The sequence below is a fragment of the Oncorhynchus masou genome, chromosome 14 (genome assembly GCF_036934945.1).
Source record: "Oncorhynchus masou masou isolate Uvic2021 chromosome 14, UVic_Omas_1.1, whole genome shotgun sequence".
In the NCBI taxonomy this organism is placed as follows: Eukaryota; Metazoa; Chordata; class Actinopteri; order Salmoniformes; family Salmonidae; genus Oncorhynchus; species Oncorhynchus masou.
In genome coordinates, this window is record NC_088225.1 from 2,429,780 (window position 1) to 2,456,568 (window position 26,789).

General features: G+C 43.9%; 1 protein-coding gene across 2 annotated transcripts in view; it reads left to right on the forward strand.

Moving 5' to 3' along the window:
* Positions 1 to 26,789, forward strand: part of LOC135553949 (retinoic acid receptor alpha) — a 210,298-nt gene that overhangs the window by 129,615 nt on the left and 53,894 nt on the right. Inside the window, exon 1 of one of the 2 annotated variants that reach the window (XM_064985908.1) lies at positions 15,149 to 16,267. The exons of the other annotated variant lie outside the window; for it this stretch is intronic. Coding sequence (XP_064841980.1) covers positions 16,093 to 16,267 — 175 coding nt within the window. The 5' untranslated portion in view covers positions 15,149 to 16,092. Of the gene's footprint in view, positions 1 to 15,148; positions 16,268 to 26,789 lie in introns of those variants that run through there. 2 annotated transcript variants of the gene reach the window in all.

The following is a 26,789-nucleotide window of genomic DNA, read 5'->3' on the forward strand; positions in this document are numbered from 1 at the left end:
TCAGGGGCAGAACAACAGATTTTTACCTCGTCAGCTCGGGGATTTTATCTAGCAACATTTCGGTTACTGGCCCAACACTCTAACCACGAGGCTACCTGCCGCCCCCATGTATGCCAAATAAAAACCATTGATTTCAAAGTTGAATAAACCATACAACTCTATGAACAATTTACACAGAAAACACATTTATTGGAAGAACTGTGCAAATGCAAAGTTTGGTAACAGAATTACAGTACAATATGCTTCAGATTCTTTCTCTCCCAAAATCGGCTCCGAATTAACATTCAAAGATGTCGGCAGAAAAAGATGGGGTGTCATCTATGACATGACACCTTGAGATTAAAGAAAAGTGGATTTGCCTCCGGTAAAGGATTTACGGTAACGGAATTACATCACGGGAGCCTGGTCTGTACTGTACAGAAATGCGTAATTATACACAATTAATATCATTCTCTTCATTTTGATGTATCCTGAATAGGTACCCAAAGGTAGAAATATGCAGTATCCTTATTTTGCATATTTGGGTATGATTCTACACACCGGCTATTATTGTATTGAGCTCCGTCTCCAAACAAGACCACATTTGGTTGGTCCGGACCAGTCCCAATCTGAACCAGTCATAGCCATCTATGTCTCACAAGTTTGGACAGCACAGTAGAGTACAGGGCAGCACAGCACACTCGAGTGCAGTAGATATGTACCGTACAGAAGAGTACAATCATGTACTGGTCTCTACTGTATTGTACTGTGCTGTCCAAACTTGTGAAACATAGACGTCTATGATTTGTTCAGATTTAGTCTGACCAGGGTGGACTGACCAAATTTCAACTACTTTTCAACGTCCGTGGATGTGCAGTCTCGGTCGGTGCTCAGTGGGTAAGGACATGGAAAGAGGGTAGGTGTCATGGTTGGCGTCAGTAAAATTCAGGAGAGGTGACATTAACTGGATAGAGTTTAATTTAGCTCATTCATTCGACCAGTTGAGAAGAAACAAGCACACATAACACTTGAAAAAGCCATACATGCACATGAATAAAATCATGGCGGACAACACACAATAAAGTCTGGGACTTGTTTCCATTGTGGTCCTCTTGAGACAAGATGGCTAGACAAGATCAACACAGTATGGCTGTGAAATAATAAAACATAGAAGAAGAACATCCATCTCATCATTCCAGTTACATCATAGGGGTTATTCATATGGGCACAGAAGACATCAAACATATTTTGACTTTATTTTTTAAAAGCTGTCCAGAGAGGACGTTGTTTTTATGGGCAGAGGCAACTCATTCCATTCTGAGGCTCCAGTATACAAGAAAGTAACTTTCCCAGCATTCCTCCTGAACCTGTATAAGCACACATCAGCAACACCTGATCTGGTGCTGTGATTGTGTGCATCCCTAACACGAGCAAAGTCATCACTTAGATATCTGGGCACAGGACCATGAATACTCCTGTAAACCAAACCTAGTCTAATCCGGGACACCCTAGCCTCAACAGGCAGCCAGTTTAGTTCCTGAAAGCAGCGAGAGAGTGAGTGAGAGAGAAGAGCGAGAGGTAAGTCCAAACTGTTTTCACAGTCTCGCTTTGACCACCAGATGACAGAACAAAAAGTATGAGCTGAACTTAACAGTATGCCAGAGGAAGGGAGGACTGTAGCAGGTGACCCAACTGTGGTTTGTGACTAATATGATTTCCCATTGTGGCCAATTCAACTGCAGTAGTTCCATTAGAGATTTTCTGGAAAATTCTGTTACCAATAACTAATTGGTAGGTCAACCTTGACTTATTACTTCTGTGAACTTTCATTATCCTCTCTTCTCATGAGAGAGGGAAATGTAGAAAATATCTTAACGTTATGTGGGTTTTTGGTAACGGAATTACAAGGCACAAGGCAATGTTTCTTAAAATCTCAGAAGGTAAACAATTTCTCCAAAACAAAAAATATAAGTGTTTAGTTGACAGGGGACTTTACGTTATTGTGTTTTTATGTATTTTTGATACCTTTCAATACTTTTTCTGGTAGATGTTGTCTAAGACCCCTTTGACATCGGTTTTTATAAGAAATCAAAGCCTTTGCTTCTTTGTAATTTTTAGAATGGAAATGGGTTTAAAAATGTATTATGTCTTACTTTCTCAAAAATATATATCCGTGTGTATTGTGCCATTACAGCGCATTAGGCAGACAGACACACAAGTACACTTGCACACACACACACACTTATACACATACTCCTACACACCTGCTGCCATGTAGCACGACTCATTGTAATCTGTCAGTACAAAGACTATTTGCAGACACACATAAACACACACAATCCTACAAGCATGCTCATATGTACAAAGGGTCATTGTGTGTGTGTAGCCTAATCCGGCAGCAAAAGCCCCCCCCCACACACACACACACACACACACACACACACACACAGGGGTATGATCAGGCTTTAAAGGCGTCAGGACGGAGGATACATCTGGTGTTTGGGGTCAGTACTGTAGGTCATCAGGGTGTTATAAAGCCCTGGCCTTGGAGCACGTGGTGCACATCCACTTACACACACTGCACTCTATGCCCTCTCCCTCCCTCCACCTCTCTCTATCAATCTCTCTCCATCCCTCCCTCCACTTCTCTCTCCAACAATCGCTCTCCTGCAATCTCCCTCCTTTTCATCCGTCCTTCCCTCTATCCCTCCCCCTATCCTTCCACAGCACTCTCTCTGGGCTCCATCAATGAATGAATGAATCAATCAATCAATCAAATGTATTTATAAATCCCTTTTTACATCAGCAGATGTCACAAAGTGATATACAGAAACCCGGCCTAACACCACAAACAGCAAGCAATGCAGATGTAGAAGCACAGTGGCTAGGAAAAACTCCCTAGAAAGGCAGGAACCTAGGAAAAAAACCTAGAGAAGAACCAGGCTCTGAGGGGTGGCCAGTCCTCTTCTGGCTGTGCCGGATGGAGATTATAAGAGTACATGGCCATTTAAGGCAAGATGTTCTCCACAACTGGCATCAAACCAGAAACCAAATGCATATTTTATAATGCTGTAACTACACTATCTTACTTGAACATTTTACGCCCTCTATACCCTCTCCCTCATCTCTCCCTTCCCTCCCTTTTTACCACACTCTCTCTGGGCTCCACAACAAGTATCAAATCGGAAACCAAGATCATATTTTGTGGAGATCTGCTTTGAATTCAGCGGCGAGGATAGAAGAATATCCACCTCCCAACTATCCTTGAAAAATGAATCACTGAGAAACTGAAAACTCCATAGATATTTTTTTATAGAGCTCTATCATCCAAAGACACACAAAAGTCCACATATAACACTCAGAAATGGGGAATGCCATTTGAATTAAATCACTTTTTGACAGCATCGCTTTTCATTTTAACAAAACGTTCACGTTTGCCCGTGGGAGAAGTGGTCAGAAAGTGACTTTTTGGACGTGAGTGCCAAAACATTCAGGAGATAAAGGTGCTCAAATATGACCCATTTTGCATACCCCAGTATACCATGAAACATGTCTCCAACACTGGGAAATGCAGGAGGAAACGGGTCCAAAGTATCTATATCCACAGTAAAATGAGTCCTAAATCGACATAACCTGAAAGGCCGCTCAGCAAGGAAGAAGCTACCGTTCCAAAACCGCCATAAGATTACTGCAACTACACATGGGGACAAAGATTGTCCTTTTTTGAGAAATGTCCTCTGGTCTACCGAAGCAAAAATAGAACTGTTTGGCTATAATGACCATCGTTATGTTAGGAGGGAAAAGTCAGAGAGGCTTGCTAGCCGAAGAACACCATCCCATCTGTGAAGCACAGGAGGGACTGGTGCACTTCACAAAATAGATGGCATCATGAGGTAGGAAAATTAAGTGGATATATTGAAGCAACATCTCAAGACATCAGTCAGGAAGTTAAAGCTTGGTCGCAAATGGGTCTTCCAAATGGACAATGACCCCAAGCATACCTCAAAGTTGTGGCAAAATGGCTTAAGGACAACAAAGTCAAGGTATTGGAGTGGCCATCACAAAGCCCTGACCTCTATCCTTTAGAAAATTTGTGGGCCGTACTGAAAAAAATGTGTGCGAGCAAGAAGGCTGACAAACCTGATTCAGTTACACCAGCTCTGTCAGGAGGAATGGGCCAAAGTTCATCCAATTTATTGTAGGAAGCTTGTGGAAGGCTACCAAAAACATTTGACCCAAATTAAACAATTTAAAGGCAATGCTACAAAATATGAATTGAGTGTACGTAAACTTCTAACCCACTGGGAATGTGATGAAAGAAATAAAAGCTGAAATAAATCATTCTCTCTACTATTACTCTGACATTTCACGTTCTGAAAAGAAAGTGGTGATCCTAACTAACCTAAAACAGGGAGTTTGTGCTAGGATTAAAAGTCAGGAATTGTGAAAAACTGAGATTAAATGTAGTTGGCTAAGGTGTATGTAAACTTCCGACTTCAACTGTACAGTATGTGAATATGAACAATTTTTTTTTACTGCTGTTAAAAAAAGTATAATACAGTTGTTTGGCAGCCCTGTTTGTAAGCTTTTAAACAATCTCAACCGTTTCTCTTTCCCAATGATGAAAACATGGATGTCTCATGGTCTGGTGGGGTATGTAAAATGGGTCAACTTTGAGCAACTTTATCTCTTGAATGTTTTTACATTCAGGCCCAAAACGTCACTTTTTGAGCACTTCTGCAATGGGCAAATACATATGGAAGGTTTCGTTCAAATCAAAAGTGGTTCTGTCAAGAAGTGATTGAATTCAAACGTTTTTACCCAAATACAAGTTTGAGAAGAAAGAATAATAAGAAAATACATTTTAACAACTTGGGCCAATTGATACAAACCAAGGATCTTCTCATTCAGAGATTTTTCTCTTTCAGAGGGTCAGTCATTTGCTCTCAGAAACAGTGAGTCATGACCTTGGCTTCCATCTGAGTATGGAAAGGCATGTTTTGATGTGGAGGCCAGGATAAGAAATTATAAAAAAATGAGTCTCGATTGAGCTAGAAAACCAAGCGATTTTCCTTCCAAAGAGAGCCTTTTTGTAAAGCATTTCTCTCTCGCTCTTTCTCCTTCTAAGAATTACTTTTCAAGCACTTTACAGTTGCTGAGTTTCATCTTTTAAAGGGTAATTTTAACAACCAGTTAATTATTTCTGTACATTCGGCTCTTTTTCTCCATTTCATAAGAGATGGCCAGGGTTACTCTCGCTCGGTTTCTTCTAAGTGCTATAGGAACAAGGTCATTTATCTCTCGTATCACGAAAATAACCTGTAATTCAGCTGATATTTGCATCCCCCTTACTTTCACACAACGCACTGACCCCAGTGGCCTCCCAGTAAACGAGTCGAGCATGAAAGCGTGTGTCAAAACAAAGATAAACAAACACGTACAGACGTTAAGATTACAAGACAGCTCTGGCCTCTTCCACACGTCCTCTGGCCCATTACGGAGATAATGAGACTAGGCTTTCACTGGCTCAAAACCTCCCAACGTAGTGTGTGCATGTATGTGTGTGTGCTACCCTTCCTCGTCATGCCTGCAGTGTGTACTCGGTACACCCTTATAGCCGCTGCCTGGCTTCTCCAGATGTGCAGAGGCTAACAGTAGCTAATCCACGCCACATGCTAACAGCTAACTCAAGCCATCACCATTACCCATGGCCTAGCTACAGAGTTCTCCGACGGAGATGTCACTTAACCACTTTTCTCGCAGGTACAAGCTCTTGTTATCATTCGGAGGTGTTTGGACAAGGGGTTTGGGGGGGATTTGCTTGCAAAAAATACAAAATACAAAATTGATTTCACGCAATACAACCGCCCATATGGTCACGGATTTAGAAATGTACACACACACCCAATTCACACACGTTCATGAATATATACTGAAGCTGTCTTTCCTATACAGCTATATAGCTTATAACAGGTCACACCCCCCCCTCTATTCTTTCACCCTTGCCCTCAGCCACATGTGCACAGACCAAGCGATGAGCAGGGTGATAAGGGAGGTGTGAGGCGAGCGATTGAGCAACATGTCAAACCCACTCTGCTGTCAGATAGGGGAGGCTCTTCCACTGCATCTCAAATGGCTCCCTATATAGTGCACTAATTTTGACCTATCCATTAAATACGAGATTAACATGCCATGTGGGACTAGGGCTGTGCGGTAAACTGTATTTTACGATATACCGGTATTGATGCACGGACCAGTGTGTGATTTTTACGTTACATTCTATAACGGTATTTGAATGTTTAGGTGTGTTAAATGTTATACGCTGTGTGTAACATCCATTTTTGTTAGTTTACTTCGCTACTTGAGTCATCTCTCTCCACTCTTTCTCTCCGTGACATTTTCCACACAGACCTAGCCACGCCCCCTGTCACTCAAGGAGCGCATTTGATGTTCCTCAACCAAGAGACATTTGCGTTCAGTCTGCATGGCCAATGCAGCATATGTAACAATGTTGATGACATCGATGCTGTTTTCACTTTGCTTCTTGATATAAATCCACTAGCGTTCTATATTGACACTATTAGTTTGTGTTTCTTACATCTGCAAACGGCAAGTTGGGTCTGAATCGTGTTAGCCGCAAATGCTAATCGCTAGCTAGCTAATACATGTACTGAGTCAGAGCAAACATAATTAGCTATACAGCCTGATAATACCAGTGATGGTGTAGTCTTAAAATCAGTATGTTGTTTGCGCAACAGTATCTTCTAAATCAAAGAGAAACACGTGAAGCACGAATATGTTAGCTACATTAAGTTGCTATGAGAAAACATTAAATGTAGCCAAAGATTATAGGATCCTCTAGGAACAATTGTCAACAACACTCTGGTTCCTAACCTGTCACAATAACTCCTGGCATTTTCACTCATTGTCATGTCAAATAACACTGTATTCAAAGAGCCCACTATTATATTCTAACAATAGAATTAAAATTGCCGTAATGCCAACAGTTCACCCAAGTGTTTTTCTCTAAATCGCAAGTCAAATCACAAATGCAATATTTGGTTACAAATAAGGCCTAGATTGTTTGCCAATATCTTGCAGCCCTATGTGGCAGTGTGGAAATGACCCCAAGTGAGTGCAGGAAATTGATGAAAATGCTGAACATGATTTTTGGTTGAATTGAACAGTATAAAACAATCAGGATGGAGAAGACCCATTGAAATCACTTAGAATGTATATGTTGCCTCTGTAGGGTCATGTGCTACTCATGAAGCACATTTTGAACTTTTATTATTAAAAAACATAAAATACTGTCATACCGTAATTGTTTTTTGAAATACCATCCTAGGATATTTTGGCCTTATCGCACATGCCAGCTCTTCAAAGTGGAACTCTTTAATGGGTTTGTTACACCATTGAGAGGAGTGTGTGGTGTAATGAACCCATAGCAGAGCTGCAATGCATGCTGGGAGTCCGACATCCTACATACCCATGCACATAACCATGATAAGCAGCTAACCCTTCACTGCTGTTTACAGGGACAGGGAGAGAAACGCACACAGGGACACGGTCCGTTCTTCTCTCTCCTCTCAGCTAGTTGATGTTCTGAAGTGTATTATATTAATGGAAGTGACAGAAATGTCACAAGTCGACTCCTCCGACTGTCTTGTGTGAAAAACACGATACTGGGCAGCTTCTTCCTGTGGCTATCAATCTATGGCATTAATGGTTAGGCTAATCCACTAATGAGCTTGTGTGTGTGTGTGTGTGTGTGTGTGTGTGTGTGTGTGTGTGTGTGTGTGTGTGTGTGTGTGTGTGTGTGTGTGTGTGTGTGTGTGTGTGTGTGTGTGTGTGTGTGTGTGTGTGTGTGTGTGTGTGTGTGTTGTGCTGCAACAGAGAGCTAGATAGCCCATCCTCCATTTGTGGAGGAGAAGGTAATTACTGTAACGGAGTTGACCTAACGCTAATTACTTGTATTCTGTCACCTCGAAGCAACTGATCTCATAAAGGAAATAACGTAACATAATGACAGCTGGTGTGAGATTCACAATGATACTTAATTGGTAGAAACACCATGAGGCCAATGTCTCTGGTAATCCTCAGTTAAAAAGGGGGGGGGGTGGGGCTGCTATGTCTATGTTGAAGGGGGGGTGGGTCAGGGATGAAAGGGAAATACATAGTTTAGTGCTTTGAAGTTACAGTCAGGTTTTCCCACGCATTTCCTCCCATCACATCATAAACCTCTTCAACCCCCCCCCCAAATCCCCCCATCTCATCACCCTCCCTACATCTCAACTCCCCCATCCCTCCCAGCACCACTTGGACTCCAAAGACCAATGCTAATTGCTCTTATCAAGGACACCATGTAATCTCCTCTCATTAACTCAAGTTCATCGGCCCGCAATTAATTTGAGGGTTGTAAAAGTAGCTTAGAAGTCAATTTCTTCAATATCTACTCAATTTGTCATCAGAACACTACAATTATCTCTTTGTATGTGAATGATAAGGTGTATTGCCCTAAACTTGCCATATCAATGTACAACTGCATTTCACTTGTACAAAATAGCCAATTCTTTGTCACTTCTCCTTAAAGCCATAGTGGTGAAACTGCCATGTCCGTTTGCGATATTACAAAGATGTTACTTCAAACAATGAACACTCCCCCCCTCCCCCCTCGGACATCATTGCACACACGATAGCACAGCAGAGTATGTACTACGATTACATTTTTACCACGATGTGGGATGCTCATTTCCTCAAAACAAAACTGACCTCCCCATGCCTGGTGCTGTTTCACCTATCGCGGGTCTCATTTTTAACCAAAGCCAATTTGAGGGTTGACCTTTTTAAGGTGGTTTAAAAAAATGTGTAAGTGTTCCTAATTGGCATCATCAGGTCCAATATGTTGGGATATGTATCACTGTTTCCCCGACCCATGCCCAGGAAGAGCCCGGGCCGGTCGGCCGCTCTCAAAGTGGGCATCGGTTCATACGTTTTAGCTCTCAAGAGCAAGAAGAATTACCGCCTGGTCTACACCCAGCAAAAAGCCCTCGTCCTTCACAGCCTTCCTTCACAGCCTTCCTTCACAGGTTCCAGAAAGTGATTAGTGGCGTTTTAATGTTTAAAAGTGTCAGTGCGTTTCTCAAAGTCAGATCCAGCCAGGACGTATTCCGCAAGATGAGAAATTAGCAAGAAAAATGGCTTCAGTTCCATGCCTTTCTCTGTAGAACTCCATGAGTCATTGGGTTGTCCAGGGCTCGTGTTCAAAAGGTAGGAGCGCTAATCTAGAATCAGTTCCCACCTTCTATGTAATCTTACTCATTTGGATCAGTTTGGCCTTTTAGATCTTATCTGAGCACTCCTACTGGGAGGCTATTTGTGAACACAGGCCCTGGCTTCATCATCTAGTTCTTGGTGTGCTGTTTCTTGCCAATTGACACACATTCCATGAAGGGTTATCTGTAGGAGTAAAGAGTGCTGGCCCATATGTTTAAATAGTGTCACTGAACAGGCAGCTTAAGGTTACTGACCTGATTTGACATTTTAGGTTGATAACGAGACCCTTTAGAACTCCCGTGCACCTCATCCGTTGGAAAGCAGTGTTTTTATACTTATAGTGCGAAACCTGTGAGACTGACTCCGAGCCAACAGTCGAAAGGGCACATTCTCAAAGCAAGCGCAGGCCAGCTGGAAAGTGTCTTCACTGACATTTTCAATCTCTCATTGTCCCAGTCCGTCATCCCAACATGTTTCAAATCTGACCACCATTGTCCCTATTCCCAAGAGCTCAGAGGAAACCTGCCTGAGTGACTATAGCCCTGTAGCACTCACATCTGTAATTATGAAGTGCTTTGAAAGGCTGGTCATGACACACATCAACACCCTCATCCCAGACACCCTAGACCTCCCTAGACACTCCAATTCACGTACCGCCCCAACACATTCACAGAGGATGCAATGTCAGTTACACTTCACACTGCCCTCTCCCACCTGGACAAGAGGGGAAATAAATGAGAATGCTATTTATAGACTGCAACTCAGTGTTCAACACCATAGTCCCTTCCAAGCTCATCATCAAGCTAAGGACCCTTGGAGTGAACCACTCCCTCTGCAACTGGATCCTGGACTTCCTGACGGGCTGGCCCCAGGTGGTGAGGGTAAGGCAGCAACACCTCCTCCCCACTGACCCTCAACACGAGGGCTCCTCTGAGGTGTGTGCTTAGTCCCCTCCTGTACTCCCTGTTCACCCACGACAGGGGTAAACCAACGATGACTCCTGATCACCGACGGCGATGAGACAGACTACAGGGAGGAGGTCAGACACTTAGCAGTGTGGTGTCAGGACAACAACCTCTCCCTCAACGTCAATAAGACCAAGGAGCTGATTGTGGACTGCCGGAGAGAGGGGGGAGAGCACGCTACCATCCTTATAGACAGGGCTGTCGTGGAGCATGTCGAGAGCTTCAAGTTCCTTGGGATCCACATCACTAAGGACTTAACATGGTCCACACACATCTGCACAGTCGTGAAAAAGGCATGGCAGCACTTCTTCCCCCTCAGGAGGCTCAAAATATTTGGCATGGGCCCTTGTATCCTCAAAAGGATTTATACAGATGCACCATCGAGAGCATCTTGACTGGCTGCATCATCTCTTGGTATGGCAAATGCACCGCCCTTGACTGCAAACCTCCACAGACAGTGGTGCGGACAGCCTAGTGCATCACTGGGGCCGAGTTCCCTGCCATCCAGGACCTCTATCGTGCGGTGTCAGAGGAAGGCCCGGAAAATTGTCAGACTCCATCCACCCAAGCTATAGACTGTTCACTCTGCTACCGTCAGGCAAACAGTACCAGGGCATCGGCTCTCGGACCAACAAGCTCAGGCTACCCCCAAGCCATAATTCTGCTAAAAAGCCAGACTGCTAAATAGTCAATAAATGGTACCCAAACTATCTGCACTGACTCTATCTGTGACTGACCCTACGCACACTCACTAGACTATACAGTGCCTTGCGAAAGTATTCGGCCCCCTTGAACTTTGCGACCTTTTGCCACATTTCAGGCTTCAAACATAAAGATATAAAACTGTATTTTTTTGTGAAGAATCAACAACAAGTGGGACACAATCATGAAGTGGAACGACATTTATTGGATATTTCAAACTTTGTAAACAAATCAAAAACTAAAAAATTGGGCGTGCAAAATTATTCAGCCCCTTTACTTTCAGTGCAGCAAACTCTCTCCAGAAGTTCAGTGAGGATCTCTGAATGATCCAATGTTGACATAAATGACTAATGATGATAAATACAATCCACCTGTGTGTGATCAAGTCTCTGTATAAATGCACCTGCACTGTACATATACACACTCACACACAACTACATTGACACTCCCGCAGAAAAACCACGCACGCACACACACACCAACACGACACAAACATACAAATGCATTACGCGCGCACACGCACACAGACACACTTTTACACTCATTCTTTGCTGCGGCTACTCTGTTCTTTATTTTAATCATATTATTGTCCCTCCTGATGTCTAGTCACTTAACCCTGCCTTCATGTACATATCTACCTTAAATAACTTGTATGTCTGCACATTGATTTGGTACTGGTACTCCCGTATATAACTCCGTTCTTGTGTTTTATTTGATTTCTCTTGTGTTACTAGTTTTATTATTTTTAAACATTGCGTCATTGGGAAGGGCTCATAAAGCAAGCATTTCACGGTATAGTCTACACCAGTTATATTCGGCGCAGGTGACAAATAACATGTGATTTGAATCTGTCAAAGGTCAGACAGACTGTGTGCTCATGTGACTGTTACATTGTAGGCCTTCACCTTGACTCTATGAGAGCTCTGAGCAGTGTCTCAGAAACAAAGGCAATATTTGGCTGTTCCACTTTCCTGAATTTCTTGTTGTGCAAAACGTGTTTGTATACTTAATCATCAACTGACCTCAAACAAAATTATGTTGTGAAATGGTAATAGGAAAACTGGGCTGAAGCCAAATGCAATGATGTAAGTGTAAATAATAGCAAATTGCTCTGTCGTACATTTACAATGAAGTCAATTTTCATTACGCAACTTGCCAGGCGCTGCTCGCTCGCTTACATACCCATCAGGAAATTGTAATATCCTATGAAAGGGCCCGTATCTGTGGCTAGCACCCCTGCCGCCACTCTCAATGGATTTAATGCCTCCTATCAATTAACAAATGTGTATTTATTTGATGTGTGGTCTTTTATCCCGAGCAGCTAATATTTTAAACTGATGAAAATCAATACCCAGGCACTTTCATGTCAAGGGAGAAAATGGGATCAGCCAAGGCATTAAAGAATAGGTTGATACATTGTTCTGCTTACGAATGTGGCCATCTTTCACTCGCTGACAGCAACCTTGGTTTAGCTCGTTGACTGATGCAGAGTGGCGCCACGACTTGACTATTCATTGCCTTATGTGTACACTGCTCTACCCCCTAGCAAGTGTGTGTGCAACCTGCCCAGGGAAGTGAAACCAAGGAGGGGGAGCTTCCTACCGGATTACAGGAGAACATTGGGGTGATTCCAGTTGCAAGGAGCAGGGGAGCGAAGTGAGAAGTTGAGCGTGTGTTGGGCCAGCACGAGGTGAGGCTTTTGCCTGGTTTGTTGGGTTCACAGAGAGTTCAGCTGCACTGTGAAAGGTGTGTGTGTGTGTGTGTGTGTGTGTGTGTGTGTGTGTGTGTGTGTGTGTGTGTGTGTGTGTGTGTGTGTGTGTGTGTGTGTGTGTGTGTGTGTGTGTGTGTGTGTGTAATTGGTGGGCAGTCAATGGGCGTATTTACGGTACAGGGACAAGGATGGATGGAAAGGTTGAACAATATTGACAAGTGTCTTGTTTTGTCTCAGAACAACAGCCGCCACACTTGTTTTTAGTAAATAAATGATTCTGCATTCGGGCTTAACACTGATTTGTCACTCATATTTTAAACTGTTCAAACCTTTTTTTGTTTTTGAATAGAATGAAACTTTATTAAAGCTGCAATATGAATTTTTTTGGGGCGACCTGACCAAATTCACATAGAAATATAAGTTTTAGCTCTGTAATTCTCATTGAAAGCAAGTCTAAAAAGCGGTAAATCTGTTCTCTGTGTGCTATTTCTATGCTTAATGTTCTTACGTTTTGTTTTTGCGTCTCGGGGCCCCGAGTAGCACAGTGGTCTATAAGGCACTGCATCTCTGTGTTTGAGGCTACACTACAGACACCCTGGTTCGATTCCAGGCTGTATCACAACCGAACGGGATTGGGAGGCCCACAGGGCGGCACACAATTGGCCCATAGTTGTCCGGTGTCATCCGTTTTGTCACCAAAGCCCCATATACTACCCACCACTGCGACCTGTACAGTCTCGCTTCATACTCATTGCCAAACCCACTGGCTCCAGGACATCTACAAGACCCTGCTAGGTACAGTCCTGCCTTATCTCTGCTCGCTGGTCACCATAGCTGCACCCACCCGTAGCAAGCGTTCCAGCGGGTACATCTCACTTGTCACCCCCAAAGCCAATTGCTCCTTTGGATGCCTCTCCTTCCAGTTCTCTGCTGCCAATGACTGGAACGAACTACAAAAATCTCTGAAACTGGAAACACTTATCTCCCCCACGAGCTTTAAGCACCAGCTGTCAGAGCAGCTCACAGATCACTGCACCTGTACATAGCCCATTATAAATAGCCAAAACAACTACCTCTTCAGCCAACTGTATTTATTTTATTATTTTGTTTCTTTGCACCCCAGTATTTCTACTTTGCACACTCATCTACTGTCAAATCTACCATTCCAGTGTTTTAATTGCTATATTTGATTTACTTCGCCACCATGTCCTATTTAAATAAAGGTGAAATAAAAAATAAAAAATTGCTGCACTGTCAGAACTAGAGGCACAAGCACTTCGCTACACTCGCAATAACATCTGCTAACCATGTGTATGTGACCAATAACATTTTATTTTATTTGGTCTGCGGTTGTGAGGCCTGTTGGACGTATTGCCAAATTCTCTAAAACGATATTGGAAGCGGCTTATGGTAGAGAAATTAACATCAAATTATCTGGCAACAGCTCTGGTGGACATTCCTGCAGCCAGCATGCCAATTGCATGCTCCATGAAAACTTCTGTGGCATTGTGTTGTGTGACAAAACTGCACATTTTAGTGGTATTTTATTGTCCCCATTTACAAACTGAGAACATTTTTAAAACCTTCATTAAACTAGGCAAGTCAGTTAAGAACAAATTCTTATTTTCAATGAGGAACAACTGCCTGTTCAGGGGCAGAACGACAGATTTGTACCTTGTCAGCTCGGGGATCTGAACTTGCAACCTTTCGGTTACTAGTCCAACGCTAGGCTACCCTGCCACCCCGTGTAATGATCATGCTGATTAAATCAGCTTCGTGATATGCCACACCTGTCAGGTGGATGTGTTATCTTGGCAAAGGAGAGATGATCTCTAACAGGGATGTAAACTAATTTGTGCACAGAATTGGAGAGAAATACGTTTTTTGAGTGTATGGAACATTTCTGGGGTATTTTATTTCAACTCATGAAACATGGCACCAACACTTTACATGTTGAGTTTATATTTCTGTTCAGTGTATAATATTTTTGGTTATGGAAAATATATTTCAAAGGTGTTTAGATGGCACAACGATTCTCTACACTATACTTGCATGTTTTGTCACATAAACAAACATTATGCGAACTATTAGAATTTTAGCAACCAGGAAGTGGCGGCGCGATTTCGGCATAGTGCACTTTTAAAGGGCCATTGGCCGACTTCAGTCATTATATTATTATTTTTTTTAAATACCACCCAGTTGCTGTCAAGTCCCACTACATTCATTAGATCAATTAAGGCTGTTAGTATCATGTTCCACTTCAAATCTCATGCAGAATAGATACTTGTCATCTGGTGAACACCTTCAACAACATCAAATACCCCCCTCCCCTCTATGATTTACAAACTAAGAACGTTACATTTGGCCATATCCAGAGGAAGGATAACCTAAGGTAGCAGGCGTCGGTTTACGGGCTTCGTCTCTTCTGCTATCCTTTCCCCCGAAACGGGATGCTTCCGGTTTTAGACACCCAGCTGAGGGTTTAAGAACGGAAAAGTGAGGCTGGGTAGGTGGAGCTAATACGCAGCTGCTGAAACTCGTCAAAAAAAAATAATTTGCAGGGCAGGATTTGGAAACCGAATGAACTGTGAGCAGAGGTCTCTTCACAACACATGGACGCCGGCCGTCAAGTGTCCTTATGTAACGTAGCGATCACGAAAACAACAGGATGCTCAACAGATTCTCGACGAATTTTAAGCCTGTTGTATTTGAGATGAACTTAGTATAGCGCTCTCCGTCGTCTATCGAAGAGATCGGATATTACTCCTGGACATGTTATCCGTTCTGGTGTTGTCGTGGTCGGGGCGATTTGGAATTGATATACCTATTTCCACTTGATTCGGTTGTGGAGGCGACCTACAGTACCGTATCTCTAAATATGAGATTGGGGGACACACGTAACTGACGGTGGGCGCGTGATGGACAAGAAGTTGTCATAGGCGACTTTTCTATGGGACTTGTATTCCACACATGCTTGCATTGGAAGGACAAGGCAGATCGACGGGGGATAGCGTGGTCCACTTGAATCCCTGTGTCGCCCGAGTTGGTCAACCGCGTTGGAAACACCATTCAACAACAGTGAATCGTGGACTCATATTCCCAAAACGAGCCGAGCAAATAACATACGGAATCATTTGTTTTATCGTTTATTTTTTTGGTGTAGTTATTTTTTTCCTAATCACAACAGTTTGTGCCCACTGAATTAAACCACAATATAGGTCGGTTGCGTCACTTCATCGCGCGGGCTGGAGAACAAGAAGTTGTTACGTTGTAGTTGTAATGTTGTTACAACTCTGTTGGGGAGGACACCCTCTGATGCGTTCTTTCCCTGTGACATGTGATGACATCCCTCGTTGCGCTCGGTGTTTTTGAAAACCCCTCTCTCGTCTTCTTTATTCGAACCGGAGGAGATCAGAGGACAGTTGCTGTCTATTTCGGGCTTGCAGCTCGTTTTGCGTGATGTACGACAGTGAGGATGTGGTGGGACTCACCCCGAGTCCGAACCGTTTTTTAACTATGGATTACTTCCACCAGAACCGAGGATGTCTAATCCCCGATAAGAGCCTCGTACCTGCGGCGCACCGTCCCTTCAGTTCGTCCATCAGAAATCAACACTGGAATGGATCAAACCACTGTATGTTGCTTTCCACTTTACTTGTTCTCGACCAAGCAGTAATTGATTGTCGTAAGAAATCATGCATGTACCAAAGGCGCACACATAATGTAATCCGTAGATATTGATTGTTGGGCGATATGAGCAAAAGCATTACCCCAAATTGTTATGTTTCACTCTTAGGCTTCATGCTCTGTCTCTGTTTGAAGCTATTGCATGTAGGCCAAACGTACATTTGTCGACAGTTTTTAATTGATTTAATTAATCTGAACTGGTATTCTTAGCCAACTCGTCACGTTATGTCGCCCTGCAACAGTTTATCTTTGCAAAAAAACATGCAGAATCTATTTGCAACATCGCAGGTAACGTTGTGGCAAATCCATTCTCACCGCCGTATTACATTGCTTGCAAAAACTTCAACCATGCCATGCTTGAGGCCCCTTGTGACTCATTACTATGTGGCCATGTCTGTGTTGCTATACTAATGTTTATGTATACAACGACGTGCTATTATAAAGCCTAGGCCTACTTTCTCACGTGGGAGAAACATGTAGACTTGACTGTATCGCGTAACTTTGCCAAACAAGTACATTTTCAATGATCTTTAATGATCAGTATGACCAAATAGATCGACAATCCATGCAGTTCTTTGCTTGCATTTTTTTTTACAGCCTTCAGTGGAGTCTAATGTCCAAAGACCAAATGTAGGATAGTAAGGTAATGTATTGGTAACTTGCTGAATCATTCATCTTAAAAAAAAAAAATCGTAGCCAACAAGTCAGTGTCTGTGACTTATGAGGAGAAACTAGGTTTATATTTAGAACGTGTCTGCTCCAAATTCACAAGAAGTGTGATGATGGAACAATTTTGCCCAGATTCACGCTTCAGTGCTTTTAAAGGTCACCTATCACAAATTGGTGTCAGCACATCAAATGGTTGATGACGTTTTGCCCTTGATACACTACTTTTCCATCCTAACATTCAATTAGATTGTCCATTCGAAAACAACGCCAGGCTATCAATGGTAAATGTGGAATGAGTCGTGCTTGAGTCACCCATGTAACACAAAATCCCTGCTATGGGCTCACAGTGCAACGTGTGACGTTTTGATGGTCATAGTCTGCCTGGAAACTCGGTCCTCCGGCGATTGTTCGGACATGTCAACATTGCTAAGCTTGTGTAAGCCCGTCGGAGGCATCATTTGTTCACTGGCTCAGCTCCGCTTTCTAATGGAGATGGCTACAATTGACCAAAGTATTTATGCCCCTCGGATGGGGGCAAAGAGGTTCAGGAAGACACGGAGAGAGGTTCGGATTTAGCCCTAAGCCCAAAGACAATGTGGTGGCGCCCACAGTTAAAAAAAAAAAAAGTATATACAGTTGAAGTCTGGAAGTTTACATACACCTTAGCCAAATACATTTAAACTCAGTTTTTCACAATTCCTGACATTTAATCTTAGTAAAAAAATGTGTTTTTGTGATGGCCACTCCAATACCTTGACTTTGTTGTCCTTACGCCATTTTGCCACAACTTTGGAAGTATGCTTGGGGTCATTGTCCATTTGGAAGACCAAGCTTTAACTTCCTGAGATGTTGCCATCTAGATGATGCCATCTATTTTGTGAAGTGCACCAGTCCCTCCTGCAGCAATGCACCCCCACAACATGATGCTGCCACCCCCGTGCTTCATGGTTGGGATGGTGTTTTTCAGCTTGCAAACCTCTCTCTTTTTCCTCCAAACACAACGATGATCATTGTGGCCAAACAGTTCTATTTTTGTTTCATCAGACCAGAGGACATTTCTCCAAAAAGTACGATCTTTTGTCCCCATGTGCAGTTGCAAACCGTAGTCTGGCTTTTTGTATGGCGGTTTTGGAGCAGTGACTTCTTTCTTGCTGAGCAGCCTTTCAGGTTATGTTGATATAGGACATGAACGTGGTACCTTCAAGTGTTTGGAAATTGCTCCCAAGGATATACAAGACTTGTGAAGGTCTACAATTTTCTTTCTGAGGTCTTTGCTGATTTCTTTTGGTTGTCCCATGATATCAAGCAAAGAAGCACTGAGTTTGAAGGTAGGCGTTGAAATACATCCACAGATACACCTCCACTTGACTCAATTTATGTCAATTAGCCTATCAGAAGCTTCTGAAGCCATGACATGATCATCTGGAATTTTCCAAGCTGTTTAAATGCACAGTCATCTTAAGTGTATGTAAACTTCTGATCCACTGGAATTGTGATACTGTGAATTGCAAGTGAAATAATCTGTCTGTAAACAATTGTTGGAAAAATGACTTGTGTGTCATCCACAAAGTAGATGTCCTAACCGACTTGCCAAAGCTATAGTTTGTTAACAAGAAATTTGTGGAGTGGTTGAAAATGAGTTTTAATGACTCCAACCTAAGTGTATGTAAATGTCTGACTTCAACTAAATATATATTTCTACAATCTGAAAAAAAGCTTATTCTTATCTTGGGTATCTTTAATTTTAAACTCAGAGATATTTTTGTAGCATGCTCATCCCTATACTTTTAGGTCTATTTTGATGTTGATAGTTGCTTGTTGTGGTCATGGAGAGTGAAAGTTGACCAGGGCCCTTTCTCAGTTTCAGCTGAGTCAGTCAGACAGTCAGAGCCGCTCTTTGAAGGTCTCTCATAATAGCAATGTCCCCATGAGAGAACAACACTGCTGGGATCCCAACAGGGTGTTGCGTTGAGTCACAAACCAGGGTCCTGTTCAGTGGAGACAAAACGTTTTGGAACTGAATGGAACAGGGAAGTTCTTGCTGACCTGAACTTGTCCGGCAAGTAGATGACTGTTTTTCGTTGCAAAACGTTGGGCGACTATGGCCTAAAAGATGAGCCTTTCACCCCATAATCACTGATCTGGCTTTCAAGTCTCTTTATGAAAATGCCCCTTTTTGTATAAACAATGTAACCTGAACCACTCATAATATATTATATTTTTACCTTTTATTTAACGAGGCAAGTCAATTAAGAACAAATTCTTATTTCAATGATGGCCTAGGAAAAGTGGGTTAACTGCCTGTTCAGGGCCAGAATGACAGTTTTGTACCTTGTCAGCTCAGGGGTTTGAACTTGCAACCTTCCGGTTACTAGTCCAACGCTCTAACCACTAGGCTACCCTGCCGCCCCATGTAGTGGGCATTATAGAAAATGAACACAGGTCTCGTAAACAACCTCTCAAGCCCACATGCTCGTGAGTAGCCGGCTAATATTAGTGCTTTGTGATTATTGCACATTTATACTAGCTGTGTAGTCTGTTTTAGAAGTCTTTGGCTATAATGCTGCTAGCGGTAGTAGGCACCACACTGCCGCGTGTGACAAACTGAGCATACGTTTTCCCGAATCAATGTTCATTGATACTCTTGTTTTGGTAGCGTCTGCTCTGCTTGCAATTCGAGGAGTTGAGACATAAAAAGAGGTATCTTTAGAAAGGATAACGTCTCTGCTATCACAGTAAAATAGTGTTTCAATCTGTTTCGGTGGCCATATGAGCGACGACTCCGTTGGACCAAACCTCAAATGCAAATAGTGAGTTGTATCCGCTTGTCAGAGAGGAAGGAGTGATCTTTAATCTTTGTTGTTGTGAGTGGCAGGTGGAGGGGCTTGTTGTGTGTGTGTGTGTGTGTGTGTGTGTGTGTGAGTGAGTTGGAAGGTGCACAGCCTATAAGCCTTTGCACGCAGCACAGAAGGAGCACAGGAGACGAGACCAAAAAGACATGAGAACAAGAGGACATAAACACTCATAAGAACGAGAAAAAAAAACGAGAACGTTGATTCTTGCCAATATAGGTATTTGGAATATTGCACAAAAACACAAATTAGATGGTGTATGACCCAGCCCTACTATACGTGTGCCCTTCTGAACAAGACCCAGGGATATCAGCCTCCCAGTCTTATAGTGGCAATATGTGACTTTTTGGGCGACCCGACCAAATTCATAACAGTTTATATGGTACAATGCTTCTCTACACAATACTTGCTTATATTGTCAAATGAACTGAAACTATTAGAGTATTTGGAACCAGGAAATCGCAGAGCGATTTCTGCATAGTGCAACTTTAAAAACAGCTCAGAGATCCAGACAAACTTTGATGTGGAGACGGGCCCAGTGCAAAGTTGCTTTGCCCCCACCATCTCTCGCTCTTTTCTCTCTCTCTTTCTCTCATATTGTGTGAAGGCTGAGGATGACTAACTATTTTGTTTTGTGCGCACAGCAACACTCACCAAATATGCAGCAGCCACCTTGCTAAATTGAACTATAGCCCCAGCTTTTGCCAGACTTTTTGAAAGGAAGAGAAGCCCCCATTCAATTCAGGAATGTTTGCCGGACACCCTGCCGCTGACCATTTCATGCCAAAACAAACCTGTGGCAATCGCAGCTCACAAAGAGGTAGACAGCCATTCAGTCCCAGCAGTAAAGTGCTATTGAGTGAAGTGCCATTTACTTCAGCCCTCCTCGGGATAATCCCCCAGAGCACGCAAGTCAGAAAGCATGGTTATTTTGAGCTTAAGTCTCCCCTCCCCAAGCCGTTCCCACGTCAGTGTAGGTCACTTTGGCATAGAATGGAAGTCGGTTGGGTTGACAGACACTTTAGTGTCTTTTGTTTAAAACGACGTCTATTTGGGATGGGTTTTATTAAAGCAAGCCTTAACTATTATTATTGAATTGAGTGATATTGTTCGTCGTAGGATAGGACGGGGAGGGGAATAAGCCACCAAGTCTGTCTGTTTTATCAGTGTTCTCCTTGAGTTAGTGACTGACACCAGTGATTGGATAGCCTCGATGCCTGAGCAAGCTCAGACACTTTCCCTGGCATGAAGGCGCTCCACTTAAAAAAAAAGAAAATGAAAAATCCTTGTTGGAGTGTGTGAGCAACGCCTAGTAAAAGCGGGTACTCAACTCAAGCACCCTTGCCTCCACTGTTGGCAAAGTCCCCACACCTCATCCGGGCAGCGAGAGGCACCACCCAGCAAAACGGAACTTGGGGCACGTCAATCACAGGCTGTTTGAAATGTCCTCCATCATGCCCGACTAATGCTGCTGCCCAGAGAAGAGTCTTGCAGGCCGGGGGAGGAGACTGGAGCCTGGAATGAGACGTCCCTTTAGAGCCTGGAGTATAACCACAGACCAGAACGGTGATAGCCTGGTCCCAGATCTGTGTTCATGCTTTTGCATACTCCATTGGCGAGGTAAACATTTTGTCATGACAATTCCATTGGGAGTTGAGCAGAAACAGACGACTGGCACCCAGGCTTCAATAATTATTACACTGTTATTACACTTGTTCTCCACTCTGTTGGCCAAAGGAAATGAGTTTGTTCCAGGATTAGACTTTCAGCCCATCTCCTCAATTCCTGGACTAAGTTTACCTTTATGTCCACGTCTTCCCCGTAAGTTATATTTAGCTTTTACATTGCATTAGCGAACATGCGGAAAGACAAACACAGTCAAGTTTGGTTTGGTGGCATGTCATTCATCTTTAAAAAGTCCTGGCCTCCAAAGAGGAAACCGTGTCACTTTGAATTTCCCTCTCCAGCTGCCTGCCTAGATTCCTCCAGCTGCCTCTGGTCTAGTGGCTCTAGGTGTGTGTGTGTGTGTGTGTGTGTGTGTGGCTGGCTGCTGGGAGCCTGATGGCCGTCACAGCACTCCTGTGCCGCCTCAGAAAGGAAGTCCGTACTAAGGAAGACCATGTGGCGTTTAATTGTTTCCCATGGACAGCGCCGCACCGGCAGGGAACGATCACCCGGCGAGGAGGGAGTGGAGAGAAGGCAGCAGGAGAAGGAAAGATTAGAGGGGGTGGGAATGAAAAGCGTGGTAAGTGAAAGACGGCGAGAGGAAGCGAGAGTAAGGGTGCAAGGGACAGCCAGAAAACGAGGAAGCAGGGAGTGAGAAGAAAAGGAAGGGGTCGTAAAAAGAATGTTCCGGTCTACTGGGCCTACTGTGGCTTTTCGGGGGTTGCAGTTTGCGCTCCAGACAGCGTGGCAGAGACCCGCTGTCAAATGCAGATCTCACGGACAGTCAGGCGGGCGGCCTCTCTGACCTTGCCAACAGCCCAACATGGCTGGCAGCGTCTGCTCGGTGTTTCCGTGGTTTGGCCGACCAGTAGTAGCCTGGCTCTGCATTTTTAAGAGACGCGAGGAATAAGCAGTCTGGCAGCAGACACTCGGTGCAGTCAACAAAAGCGGTAGCGGCTGCACTCTCCTCTTGGCCGCAGTGTGTCAATAAAGCCGCCGTGTGGCCCTACTCGCCCTCCCTCGTCTTTGCCATGCAGTGTGTGACGTCTGAGAAGGGGGTGCAGTGCTTTCTTAAGGGATTGCCAGCTGGTATGGGATCGAGCTGTGTTTTTTTTAAACGAGGGCCTCCTCTACTGTTGCTACTGCAGCTCTGTGTTTCGGGGGCCTCCCCTCTTACCATGAGTAAATAAGCCTGTTGTGTAGAGCTGGGCTCCACACTCAGAAGTGGCTACTCGAACTTCAACGGTCTGTGTCCAAAACAAAGGAGATACTGTTGTCTGAAGTGCCCGAGCGCGCAACTTTCTTGTGTTGCGGAACGCTCAAACTCTTGCACTTTCGAGGATTAGAAAAGTTCCTCGCGTAAAGTGCGTTTTGGAAACGTAATTGATTTCTGTCTCGTTCACTTCCCTCTTGTGCTCATGGTTTTTACACCCATCTTACATTTCAGCCGAAAACGTATGATCCCATCTTTAGTATGACTCAACTTTATTTACCACACACACACACACACACAGAGTTCCCTCTGTGGCGGCGACAGACACTCCCGTACCTGCAGGCTAACCATTAGCCTTGCTCCTCTGTAATCGGGAGAAGGCTGACAGACACTCCCGTACCTGCAGGCTAACCATTAGCCTAGCTCCTCTGTAATCGGGGGAAGGCTGACACACTCCCGTACCTGCAGGCTAACCATTAGCCTAGCTCCTCTGTAATCGGGGGAAGGCTGACACACTCCCGTACCTGCAGGCTAACCATTAGCCTAGCTCCTCTGTAATCGGGGGAAGGCTGACAGACACTAGCGGTCATTATCACATCATATACCTCACCCGCACAGAGACAGAGAGAGAGGACCAGAGGACAGGATTTCGTAACCCATCGGGCGGCTTATCTTCCACCCTAGAGCCCAGGCCCCGTGCCAGTATGCTCCACAATCACGCCTGCTTCTTTTAACATGCCGCCTCTTTTAAAGAGGGAAAAAAAACAACTAATTGCAGCGAAACCACAAACTCCCATTTTTAAACTCCCACTGAACATGCTGTTGCTAGTGCTAAGTCTACTTACGAGCAGATGGTTGTTGCACAACTTAATGATTTAATGGCCTGACAGCCCTGTTGTTGTGGTGCCTGGTACAGGATATGGCGCGGTGTGTTTGGTATTATAGGGTGGAGATTGGGAATTGTTCTGTGTCTGTTTAGTGAAGGGAGTTTGGGGGTGTTGCGTCTGGTGCTTGGGCTGGTTGGCCCGTGATTCTGTTAGTCCTCAGCTGTGTGGTCTAGACAGTATTCGAATGGAACTACGGGGGTCCTTCACTTCAAATGAAATATTATAGCATATTATTTGTGGTATACTTTGGTAATGATTTGTAAAGGGTTTATAAGTCCAGTTTTGGTTGTAGTCAATATGCAAAAGTATACCTACGTTTTGTTAGTTTTATGAAAGACTTGTGCAAGTGTACTTACTTTTCTATTTTGTCCATAAGTTTGTATTCTAGGGTTCGTACGGTCATGGAAAGTCAATGGAATTTAAAAATGGTGTTTTCCAGGCTTGGAAAAGTTTAGAAAAATGATCAAATCCTAAATGTTTTAGGAAAGTCGTGAAAATGAATTTCTGGTGATGTACTATTTTTATCAGTCAAATAAAAATCGACATATCAGCCAGGATGGGAATGACACGGGTGCATCGCCGTTTGTGCGCATCCCCTGCATGGTGCGAGACGAATGGGCCGTTGCTCAAGGAGAGGGTGACAGCCGGACATTGCAGCGGCACGTAGGCCTAGCCTATAAAATACGAGAGAGAACAGATTTAACTAGGTAGCCAATTCAAACCATATCTTGTACCCTCTAGTTAACTGTTTCACTATCATTAGCATGTGTCAATGTTTTTCAGCGTGTCCCCCCCCCCAAAAAAAACCGACCGTCACCTTGAGAATCTGGCTCTGACGTGTTTTGAGCAGGGCTGTATCAAAAGCCTGCACACCCAGTAGCTCTCCAGACTGAGGGTTGACCACATGTGTTTTATACAGTTGCCTAACAGGTGTTCTACTTTGCGGGAGGTTAAGTGTCTTGCTCAGTGACAGGAGATGGTACATGGGATCAGAGAGCAGCCTCCCCGTGTCCATAACATATAACCTGACTTTCTTTGTGCGAACAGTTGTTGGTCATGGAAATCTGGTTGAAAGTCACGGAGAAGTCATGAAATTCCATCTGTCAAAATGTCTATGAACCCTGGTATTAGGATCGGTCCACTCCAAGTTGGTGTTTGGGTTGCAGCGAGCTTAGCTTGTGGTGGAATGTAGGTCTATAGCATTTGGCCTAGAATAAGCCCTAAAAGTGTCTGATGTCTGTTTTGGTCTGAGGGTTTGTTTTTCCTCTTAAAAATCCACTCCTCTCTGTCCTCTGTCTCCTTTTCTTGATCGGGACTTTACTCAGAAGTGGGAGAGCTAAGGGAAGGGAGCTGGAGCGAGATGGATGTCTATTTGTGCTGTGCTAAGGCGGATTTGAAGAACGCAGCGCCCAAGCTCACTGACAGTTTCTGGGCTATGGATAAACCTGCCTAAGCCACTCTCAGCCTGTGGGCTTGGTCTCCTCGCATACCCCTAAACCACTGACTTCCATTCTATCTTTCTCCTGTGTGGATTGCGCTGAGGAAGGAAGGAAGGATATGGTGTAAGCGATCAGATAGAATGAAGGAAGTGAAGGTAAATAAGGGTGATGCAACAGTCTTATATAAAAAAAAATCTCCCAAGAAATGTAGGCTATAGCAAAAAGGTTAGCCAATTACAAATGTATAGGTTACAATAAATGTAGGTGCAGCCAAGACTGTACATCAATCAATATGATATTCCTTCCCTCCCATGGAATTCCCCTGGCTGCACTTAGTGGCTTCCCTCAACACCACCACTAAGTAATATACATGTGCTGCTAATGCTAAGCGCTAACTAATGTGATTTGGACATGAGGCTTGAATTCCACACAGGCATAACTTGCATGGTTTTAGCAGCACTTAGAAAGAGCAGACCAGACGGTTGGGGGGGGGTCTTCTCTTCTGTTTACACGCCGTTAAAACACCAAGGAAAAGAGGGCAAGAAAGAGAAACCGAAGAGCGCTTGTAAAATGCGGGCTGTAAAAAATAGGGGAGGGAGAGCAGCCTGCCGGCCAAAACCTGGACTGGCAGGAGGCCCAGGGGGGAATGAAGATGGGTGGTGTCTGCTCAGTGGGGAAGAGGGCATCAGGAGTGAGCAAAGGGAGATATATGGGGGCAAATGGGGTGGAAAGGAAGGGTGGCTGCCCATCATGGATATAATGTCAAACAGGAATCCCAGAGAGGGTCAAAGGTCAGAGGATTCAGCCTGTAACCACTGCTTATCACCTGGACTAACCTGAACCCCCGGCACATTGACTCGGTACCGGTACCCCCTGTATATAGCCTCGGTATTGTTATTTTATCGTGTTATTTTTTTAATAGTATTTTTACTTTACTTTATTTAGTCTATTTTCTTAACTATTTCTTGAACTGTATTGTTGGTTCAGGGCTTGTAAGAAGTAAGAATTTCACGGTAAGGTTTACTACACCTGTTGTATTCGGCACATGTGACGAATACAATTTGATTTGATATAGTCAAATCACCAAACTTCGATGTCGAGTCCCAAGTCCCCAGTCCGAGTCCTTTAGACTTGAGTCACAAGTCCCTTGGTTCTGCTAAAAGCTACGGTCCAACCATTTAAAAAAACAAAAAATCTAAATTCTGTTATGTTGTTGCACATTTTAAGGGATGACTAGATAACACAGCTCCATAACATTTGCTGCTGTATTTAGTCTATTAAATGATGCTCCATTCAGAGATTTTCTGATAGTCACTACTGGTCCATTCCAAGCCTGAGTCACGAGTCATGTTCGAGTCCTCGACTCGAGTACTACAACACCACTGGTTATCCACCCACACAAGCACACACAACTTCATTCCAAACTCACTAACACATGTAACCGCACACACTCAATCCCAAACACACATACACTCACACACACACACACACGCACTCTGTGCCAACCCGATCCCATGAAAGCACCCATCGCCCTCTCACCTGCCAGTTAATGAATTATGCAGATGAGCTCCGTAGGGTACTTCAAATTAGCACATTAGCCTAATGAGCCGACAACCTCCATCGAGTTACCGCAACGACCCATCGACCCGGGGAGTCGTTTGAACACCACTGTCTGAACCGATGCGGTAATGAACAGGAGACTGTGTGGCACAGTTGGTAAGAGCACGGCGCTAGCAACGCCAAG